Raw genomic sequence first — 10,609 nt, 5'->3', positions numbered from 1 at the left:
TTTCCCTTGGGTAGGCTTTATCTAAGTGCATTTCTTGAGGCCCTGCTCACCAAATCATGGTTTATGGGGAACACCCGATTTCTTAATACGCTTTGGAAAGGGTGAGTTTGTGATATGGCACATGAGGTATACGGAAAGGTATGTATTTGTCAGACATGTCGGTTTAGCCTGGTTTTAGGTGCCCAGCAACATGATATTTAGGCACTAAAGTCGCTGGACCAGTGCAGCTAAGTGAATTTATTCCAGCTGAGGATGTGGCTTGTTAAATCACTTTGTCTTTTTTTTATGTGAGATCAATGAATGATTCACCCCTTAGTTAAATATGAAGGTGGCACATGCTATTCTTGTGTGGATTTCTTTTTATGTTCTCCAATTTGCTTTTCAGCACTGTGGTAGCCAAGTCAGCACTCTTGATTTATAACCCTTCCAGAGACTTGCAAAAGATGCAGGAGAAAAGATTGCTGCAGAGCCTCAGGGACCTGAGGGCCGATTGCCTGCTGCTCTGTCAGTGATTTACAACCAAATTCCAGCCCATTTCTGTCTCTGTGCTTATGGAGGCAGACGCTAGTTTGACGCACAAAGCGTGAACAAAACGAGTCCTTGTGTGAGACGTTACAGCAGCTGTAGACAAGGTCGGAAGGGCCTTGTAGGACTGAAACATCTGCAATATTTAAGAGTGGTTTGGGATTTTCACCTCCTCACCCCTGGGAATTTCATTTTCTCATATGTTTCCGTTGCTGGGATAGCAATGCCATGATATTACATGAGAAATTAACTTGGTTTAAAAAGAAGAAAAAGCCGTAGTAATGTGTGGAAGTTTAATTATATTTTACCTGTAATCTTCCTAGTTGTGGAAATGCTTGAAGCCCAATTCGCCACTGAAAGCTCGGATTTCGAAGCAGTGGTGTGAAATTGGTTTCCAAGGTGACGATCCTAAAACAGACTTTAGAGGGATGGGTCTCCTTGGCTTATATAACTTGGTGTAAGTATGTTCCGCTGTAGATGGATTTATGTTTGTCTGAAGTCATGAAAAGCGGCATAACTTGAAGGTTTTTAGCAAGTCTCTGGAAATAACTTGTAAAAGTGTTACAGACTTCATATCAAAAATTGAAAGTATTTATTTTCTAGTCCAATGGGGGGGTGGGGTGTCTCTTCTGGAAGGGCTCTCCTTTCTTTCAGTATTTCTAACTCAACTTGGTAATGCCACTTGCTAAGACCTTTTTTTAGTTTCTCTGTGACACAGTAAGTTAACACTCTCTTCCCACAAGCAAGAAACTGTAAAGTGTATTTTCACCAATATCTAAATCTTCTTAAACAAAATGCCCTGGAAGTGGGTGGGTGGGAGGGTTATGTTACTGCTCAGCTTTCTTGTTTGGGAATTTCATGCTGAATTCTTAGGCAAAACACTTGAAATGCAGCCACTGATGGTAAAATTCTGTAGTTGGACAAAAACTTCAATTTCTGTCAGTACCCAAAATTAAGCAGTGAGTTTACATCACTATTCCCTTCCACCGCACGCACACCAGGTGTTGGTACTATATCTGCGGTTTGTTATTTGGGAACCGATCAATGCCTGTTATTTCCTTCAGCCCTTGTGTCTATTGCAGGTAGTTACATAACTTAAAAACATTTGGTAAAATAACCTCTCCCTATGAGGGGAACAAGAAATAATTTCTGCTTTTACCGATTGAAGGACATAAATCATCCATATGTCATTCTCTAGCAAAGCTCAGTTGAGGGTCTGAACCCTTGACCCTGGCTTTGAACTTCCATTGGAAATGAATCCCTACCGCGTATTTCATTTCTTAATCTTCTGTGATGACTCTTATCTTGCTTAATGAATCTGCCAGATCAAGAAGCCTGAACTGCTTTGTCTTGAGCTCAGCAGCCAACATGCTCTAGTAATAAGCAACTGATTTTCTGTAGGGTGGGTAGGAAGAGGACTCTGGTAACGCACGTTCACTAAGCGCTTATAGGATTACATTTGTAATTTGAGGCTGCTTTTCTCTTTGATTTTGGGGGTCTGAGTGGTAGCTTAATGAATTTAACACATTAAATGCTACCCATACTGCATAACACATGTAATGGCCTTTAAAAGGGTGTGTATGGACAGCTTAGTATGATTTAATATGCTTTTTTTGTTGTGTTTCTTTGACAATTCACCTTAAATGTGTATTTGCAGGTATTTTGCCGAATGGGACTCTGAGATAGCTCAGCAAGTTCTCTCTGATTCCCTTCAACCTAAATACAGGTAATGCTTGAGATCAGAAAGAATAACTTGAGAGCACTGCTGGCAGGTGTTTGGGGGAGGGGAGGGTGTGGTTTTATTTTTCTTTTAGTTGGGCATATGCTTGGATGTTGCCACATGCTATCTGTTTCGAAGTGCTGATCCTGAAAACTGATCAAATCCAAGACACAAACTTGTATACTGAATCTTAGAAATAGTTAAACTTAGTGTTAAATGTTTTCACTTAACTTCTAATTTCAAGTGATTTTGTGTTTTTATTTACCTTTCTTTTTGTCTTTTCATAATGAAGGGAAGTCACTAAGAAGGAACTAAGGTATTTTTTTTTTCTTTTCTCTTAGTTTTATGAGACCTTACATGTAAATAAAGATCAAACTATACTGCAGTTTGGTATGTTATAAACTGAAAGTCTCTATTGCAACACAAAGAGATCCGTATTCATTTCTCTAAAGTGAACTCAAATGTAGCTGATGGTGCATCTGAGCATGCTTATATATAAAGAATGAAATCAACCTTGCCTGATGTAGCTAAAGCACTATATTTTAGACCCATTTAGTACTAGGCTTAACCAACAAATGTGAGGTGACTTTTACCTGTAGGAAAAAAGTCTAAGCAGTGCCACTATGGTCACAACAACTGTGGCTGACTTGATAATCAAAAGTAGCCGAGGCCAAGGGTTTGTTAGCACAGCTGAAGAGTGCCTTGATTTATAGTCACATACTCTGGCTGCCTTGACTAATAACAGGTCTAATCTGGCTAGTCCAATGTTCTGATGGTTGGGAGATCAGATACCTTCAAGTGGCAAAAATTCTGTGTTGTGAACTATTTGTGACTAGAGATTTATTCTGTAATTATCGAAGGGGGGGCAGAAATGCCTCATAGCCAGTTAAGTAGTAATCAGTGGCCTCAAAAGACATTTTACTTTTGCCAGTAGTGTTAGATATCCATATAGCAGGCCCACATCTGAATCCTGTGAAGCTTTTTGATCTCTTCAGTATTTTGTGGCTGAGTTGCCAATGATAATTGCATGACAAAAAGCACTTGGAGGGTTGGGGGGGGTGAGGTGGTGTAAACCAACAGAATTTGAGCCTGAGAGTCAGCCTTAAAATTTAGTTTATTTGGGGTTTCTTTTATATATTGACATTCAGTCTCTTCCTACAAACACTCCCCACAATTCCAGTCTTGCCTTTATGTATTGTGTTGCCCATGGATAATATTTATTATGTATGCTGGTGAACTGGGATTGTCACGGTGCTTAAGCAGCATTATAGAAAATAGCCAAGACTTTTGTTTAACTCAACTCTTACATGGGAAATGGAACCATATTACCGAGATGCTGAGTGTCCAGCATTGGGGCTGCGAAGCAGGGAATCCCATTAGTGTTCTTCATTTACATGTTTGATTACCAGGGACCATCTTGGAGTGCTGTGTGAGCATGTGCAATTTCTATGCCTTGGAAGACCCTTTGGTAGAAAATAGATGTTGCTGGTGGTGCCCGTGGTGTTCTTCCTGGTGTGGTTGCTTAGCAGCCATGCTGGTTTCTGATGCGATCAATGTAGTTTCTATTTTTGTTGAACTGTATTGCTTGTCCACATCCTACACGTGCCACCTTTATTATTCAGTGTTTGCTGGGGTTTTTTTTTAACTGATTTTATGCCACAACCTACGAAGATTTTAGAGAAGGAGTATATTTCTGTATACCAGGCCATTTAAGAGGAGAAGTTTTGTCACACATGCCACCTGGTAACACTCAGGTCAGGATGGGTATGAACCTATTGGCATCTTTAGTACTTAATGGCAACAGTTTTTAAATACCGTATTTACATGAAGTTCAGGGGATTGTCTTTAGTGTAATAGATACTTGTTGTAGTTCAGGTATAGTCCAAAAAGACACTTTCCAAACATAGCTGTCTATAATTTATGATCTAAACCCTGCAAGCTCTGATTTGCTTTTCTAAGGCAAAACTCCCACAGGCCTGTCTAAGTTGTAGCCCAGTGGTTAGGGTTATTTCTCTGACCGCTTTTAGCTGCTGCTAACTGTGGGCAGTGATTTCTGCTAAACTTGCTCCATTCAACTAGGTACAGGTAAAGCCTGGTTAGTGGGATGTCGGCTGACTGGTTGTATCAGGCAGCTCTTTCAAATGAAAATATTTAACAGAAACTTAATCTAAAAGCAAATAGTTCCCTAAGTAACTGTGTTTTAAGGGAAGGACGTTCTTTGTACTTGAAAACCTCTACATTATTGTGCCAAATAATAGGAAATACTGTTCTGTATTTTCGGCTGTTGTGTGGTTTCCAGTTTGGCTGGACATAAAACCTTTCTAGCAGAGGAGTATTTTTCATGTTTGCCTCCTCAGGTGAACCATGCCTACAGTGATGAGCTTCACGTATATCTTCAAGAACACAAAAGGCTAAAATTATCTTTGATTAGTTAAAAGAAATGTAATATTTTCAACCTTTTGTGTAGCTCAGACTTAACTGGGGTGGATCATCTTCGTAGTCAGTATAGAAAATGACTGGCTTTTTCTGAGAGCATTGATGTAGGTGTATGCTTTCTAATGATGAGTGAAGTTTATCTGCGATGCTATAAAGCCAGTTACTCATTTCATGTCTTTTTATACAAATCTGTTCAGTCAGAAGCAGAGTTAAATGTGATTAGCCATATCAGTATTGACTGAATGGGTATTCTACCTCTGTTACAATGTCAAAGAAGCAGAAAGAAAATATTTGTCAATTAGCAGTGCATGGCAATATCTGGATCTTTTCCCCCCCCCGCAGCCAGTTCAGCAAAGCCGAATGGGAGAAGAAGAAGTTTGATAAGGCAATCGGGTAAGTTAAAAATCTTCTTAAAGCTGCTACAAACAAGAGTTAACAATGATGCTGTATATTTGTTGGAAAATATTCCGGGTCACATTCTAAAAGAAACTTTGGTATACATACTAACCTGTATTGTCTTAACCACACCTTGATTTTAATCAAATATTACAGCAAAACCAGTTTGAATTAAGAATTAGGAAAAATTATCCAAAAATACTGTAGCAAGGAGAAGCTTTCTCTCTGTCCTATGAATAGTGCAGTGGTGAATATCTGTTTAATTCTTAACACATAATGTGATGAAGTTTCACTTCTTATTGTGAAAGTCAGGTTCTGATCTGCTTTCAGGAAAGTATAACAGGAAAGGAATAGTAGTAGGGGTTTTGTTAGTTTGGTGGTTTTTTTCTTCTTAAGCAGTGGGTTTAGTATAGATGCCCTACTCATGAGTATGAAACTGGATGTCCCTTATGAGTGTATCTGAAAACCTGTAATACAACACTTAATGCCTATATTTCATTTTTCTGTGAAACTTGCCATTAGGTCTTGTGTTGCAGTTAACTTCTGGATTTTTTTTTTCCACCTGAAATATGTCAAAGGTTAGAAAAAAAAATCTGAAAGTATTTTTGTTTGCTTGGTATAGATAATTGAAAAAATACCTAGGATAATCTGCAGAAGACAGCTGTGTTTAGAAGAGGGAAAACAAAGTCACTGTATAAGTAATCAAGTTTGCTTTTTTCACTTAAATGTCAGTGTGGGACATCATATGTTTTCTTGGGAAACAGTCACTGCCAGAAATGTCAAGTTCTTTATGCAAAAGGCTCACAAACAAGGAAATAACTTCCAATTTTGGACTTCTGTTGTGCCTAAATATACTTTCCTTGCTGATATGTCCTAACAGGACAGGGTTTTGCTTTGTGAATCTGACTCTTCTTATTTCTGTTTCCAGCATGCTCTGATTTAGGTTTCTGCCTGTCTTCTGGCCTGTGTATCTAGTTGTCTGTTAGGAAGAAATTGGAGGTGACTCAGCTGGATCTTTTTCAGAGTTTTTAGCCATATGAATGTCTTTATAGGGCTGATTGTTGAAACCTGATGTTCCTAACTGTGGGTAATGAATTCCAGTTGGGCAGATGGGTTAAAATACCAGAGGCTGGGTCACCCTGCAGGCACAGCCACGATGTGGAGTGCTTGCCCCGTGTCAGAGGCGAGGGCAGGACCACAGGGATGCCTGAGCTTGTTCTTATTCTGTAGGAATGAATCTGTGCTGCTCCACTGAAAATGCTGGCACAGTGGTGAAACTCCTGTTTTCACTGTGACCATATGTTTCACAAGGGAAACACTGCCATTAGAGTGTACAAAGCAGGCAGGAGATAAATGTTTTTCTTGTTTTCCACCCCCCCACACCTTGGAAGCTCACAAGGGAGAGAATTAATACACCTCAGTAGCACACAATCTGCAGTGTCTGTGTCATCGGTGTAATAGTGTGCTGAAAGAACACAAACTCTCCACAAATGTTGCTGCTTCTTTTTTTTACAGCTATTCTTTTGCTATCGTGGGCATTAACATAACAGACCTCGCATACAACTTGCTTGTGAGTGGAGCTCTGAAGACCCATTTCTACAATGTTGCTCCAGAAGCACCAACACTAACTCACTTTCAGCAGACGTTCTGTAAGTGGTGGTGGGGAAGAAATATGTAATTTGTACTCCTGTTAACACTTTTGTACTACTTATGCTTTAAAAATAAAAAATCTCCTGCTGACACAGCACAGAGACGATCCCACATGCTAGTCTTGCTCTCCTGTCTTTAGGCTACTTAAATTCAGTGCTTAGTTGTATGCCACTACCAAACCCAGGGGTAAAACAAACAAAACAAACCCAAACAAAACAAACCCTCCAAGGGCCTGAACAAGTGACCTTCCTATATTCTTAGACTGGTTTTAAATAATAATAAGAAACTAAAGGTACTTTAAAGAGCTGCTAGAGATAGATTGCTTCCCCATAAATCCAAGTCTTTGGATCCAAATCTGCATCTACATTCAAGCATTACTCTCCAACTTTCAGTAAAGTTGTCCCCCCTCAAAATAATGCTTTCCCAGCCCTTTCCCCTGTATTTGAGCATCCCTTCTACAGCACAGCAGGTCTGTGCATTCTTGCACAGTGGGAGCAACACTTCAAATGTTTTTCAATGTATCGGCACAAAACTGCTAATAAGGAGTCGGGATGCACCGTTTTCCACATTTATGACAATTACAAAGGTTTTGTTTGTTTGCATTTTGTTTTTTGTTTTGTGGGGTTTTTTTATTTTTTTTTTTAAGTTTGGCTATTTAGGTAACAGATATTTTGTTTTGCAGCTATAATATTTTCTTATTGCTTAACTGGATGAATGGCAAATACTAGTGTCCTCTGTGTCTCTTTCATTAAATAGTATAGGCTTTTCAGAACAAGGATGTTACTTAATAAGACTCATTCACCCAAAATCCTATGTGGGCAGAAATCGTACTCTAGCAGTGCTCTCCCTTTTGTGATGGTTTCTGTGTTGCTGCCCTAAATAGACTGGCTGGTAGGAACTCCAGGCAGTTTAGCTGCCAGGGTGTTGTCTTCGGTGGTGGTGGGCTTGATAAATAAAACAGTCAGATAAGTATCTACCTAAATATCCACTTATGCATCTTCAGGTCATCTTTTCATTGGAAGGGTTACTCTGTCTTTTTGCCAAATTCCAGATGTGCCTGTGGTCTTGTGAACAGATGTGTCTAGTATGATTGGTTTGTTTCCCTTATCTTCATATCCTTCTTTGGTTCTGGTTTCTTGCCATATCTAAAATCCCCCATCACTGAGTGTGGGGGTGGGGGGAAGACATGTTTTAGTACCTTTGCAGTGTCTTGTTGCCACTGCCAAAGTCTTGGCAGCAGGGGGAGACTGTTCTGCTGACTCTTCTAGTTTAAAACCATTACCTCTTGTCCTATGGCAACAGGCCCTGCTAAAACTAATAGCAATAAATGGATAAAAGCAATTAAGCCTTTGTTACAACAAATGCCTTCACTTTGTGGAATAAAGAAAACTTACTTACACGTTTTGCTGTGTTGGGATGAAAGATTATACTTCCTCAACGATTAACCTGCTGTGGAAGTTGGGATCAAGAGGTTGGGTCCAGTTTATTGAAGTCCTAGTGTTGGATGTAAGGTGTTTTCCTGTCAGTCATTCCTCTTTGAGTCCAAGGATGGCATAGATCTGAGATGGTAAAGGCCTTAATCAGAGCCTGTATATGAAACCCACTTTGGGATCAAGTTTCTTCCTAAAACGGGGATGTCTTACCAAGGTGAGGGGTTCTGTATATCACTTATCATTCATCTTTTCAGGACTGTAGGCGTAAGTGTTAAACAGCATTTCCAGCAAGGTCATGCACACACAAGGTAAAGTTGTGCATGAGGAGGAAGTGTTAATACAGAGAGACATGATGGTGACTGTTAAGTTACCTGCCAGTACGCCCATCATCATTTTTTTTTTTTTTTTTTTAGTGGAGAGTAAGCAATGTTCCCATGAGGAAATACCTGTGTGGCAGAATTCTGATATAAACAAAAGACTGGTGCAGCAGCATCTTCCCCTGCTTTTGTACTCATTAGTTTAATGTTTTAGTTCATGTATCCGTATGTCAAGACACTTAATGATTTTTTTATATTTATTTTTATTTTTTTATTTACTAGGAGAAATTCTACCAATGGATAATATTAATCAAATTTTGCATTTGCCCAAAATGGCAAAATGGGTTTAGTCTTATCACTGCATAGTGTTGTGAGGTGTCAGACATCAGTGACCAGGATTCTCTGTCTACACCATAATTGTTAATTTCTTTCCAATTTTGTATGTGAGCTTTACGTACCTTATCTTTTTTACTTCTCCTTATTTTTATGATTTTGTAGGCTACCTAATGCATGAATTCCACAAATTCTGGATTGAAGAGGACCCACTGGACATAATGGAGTTCAACCGTGTCAGAGAGAAATTTCACAAGCGAATCTTGAAACAGCTCCAGAACCCAGAGATGGCTCTGTGCCCTCATTTTGCTGCATCAGAAAGTTTAATCAATATGTAGTTACTCACTCGCTTTTATTTGGAAACACTGCCTCACTCTTGTGTTAGATCACTGTTTAGACCATCACTAGCATACTGAATGACCATGGCGATTGTATGCATGTTTTTGATGCAGTATTCATCTTTTTTTTTTTTTTTTTTTTTTTTTTTTTTGTCACACGTACTGGATCCCCTTATGCTTCTCTTGTTGGGGATTTCTCATTTTAAATGGGTGCTCATATTGCGGCATTATGCAGTGTTACATTCTGAATTGATGTCTGAGTATCAGAGTTTTTCTATTTTTTTAGACTTCCCTCATAAATTCAGCATTGACAATTGAATTGTATTTCTCTAGCTGTGTTTTTGTATATGTGGAATAAATAGCTGGATCTTGTATTGTGAAAGCTTTTTAACTTCTTGGTATGTTTTAAGATAACTACTGGCATTTCAAGCGAAATACGTGTTTGGACCTCGTCTAGAAGATAATGTGTGTAATTTAATCTGATGCAGGCAAACACATTAAAGTCCAATTTTCTCCATACAGCCATATATGCTTAATGCAGAATTAATGAGGCTTATGAGATACAAGTTTGAGGGAGAAGAGTTTATGCAGAATTACAATCAGACTCCACAGCTGCATGAATACCAAATGGTCTGGGTGATGCTAATACTTTCACAATGAAGTGCAAACACACTCACAACTACTGGATACTGGCAGGGGCCAAAAATAGTATTATCGGGCTGTTGTCACCAACACTATCGTGCTAAAGCATGGTCTAAATTCCTGCACATTCCTTTGAATACACAGAAGTTAGTATTTTGTGTCGCATGTTGGAAGGCAGTGTTGTTTGGCCACATCATGCTTGGTGAATTCAGGGAGCAAAGAAAAATATTATTTTTGAACTACTGAAAATGTTGCTTTGGTTGTCAATTCAGTTACTAAGAACTGGGAGAAATAATTGATTAGAAGGTTTAGAGCAAAACCACTTGAGCTTCCCAGACTACTAAAAAAAAAATAAAAATGGCAAACTGCCTTTTTCTAAAAACATGAATGAGTAAAAGTGTCTGACACTAAGATTGTGTAGTATATTGAACAGCATCTACCATGGCATTTCATACCCATGGTATTTTTTACCTTCTAAGCAATCAATTTTAGTATTATATGTTTGTGTAAATCACTTGCATATGGAGACTAAATTGAGTAGTGTCCAACTACTTGTGAATTATATGAATAAATTATATGTCATTCTAAACTGAAGCACTGTGGGTTTTATTTTTGAGATATGCAGTAATACAGATGAAAGCTATTTTTCTTTAATGGGTCAGGTAAAAGGGGATGAACAGCTTTGTTGTGGTATTTCCCTAGTCTGGAGAGTGATCTCTACTTTCTCAGATCAGGTTCTTTATACCATTTCTGGTTACAGCTTAGGCTGTCACTTTGTAAGTAAAAAATAAAGCAATGGGAGTGGTTGCGTTTCTTGGG

The 10,609-nt window shown here is 38.8% G+C and overlaps 1 protein-coding gene across 1 annotated transcript in view; it reads left to right on the top strand.

Annotated features, from left to right (window-relative positions):
- The window catches only part of ELMOD1 (ELMO/CED-12 domain containing 1), a 30,344-nt gene extending 19,960 nt beyond the window's left edge, over positions 1–10,384 (top strand). The window contains exons 6-10 of the mRNA XM_009890909.1: positions 849–982; positions 2,183–2,251; positions 5,024–5,074; positions 6,593–6,726; positions 8,976–10,384. Coding sequence (XP_009889211.1) covers positions 849–982; positions 2,183–2,251; positions 5,024–5,074; positions 6,593–6,726; positions 8,976–9,148 — 561 coding nt within the window. The 3' untranslated portion in view covers positions 9,149–10,384. The remainder of the gene's footprint in view (positions 1–848; positions 983–2,182; positions 2,252–5,023; positions 5,075–6,592; positions 6,727–8,975) is intronic.
- The last annotated feature ends 225 nt before the right edge of the window (positions 10,385–10,609 follow it).

This window comes from Charadrius vociferus, unplaced genomic scaffold (assembly GCF_000708025.1).
Source record: "Charadrius vociferus isolate BGI_N301 unplaced genomic scaffold, ASM70802v2 scaffold118, whole genome shotgun sequence".
Taxonomy (NCBI): Eukaryota; Metazoa; Chordata; class Aves; order Charadriiformes; family Charadriidae; genus Charadrius; species Charadrius vociferus.
This window is presented reverse-complemented; position numbering and strand designations above follow the sequence as displayed.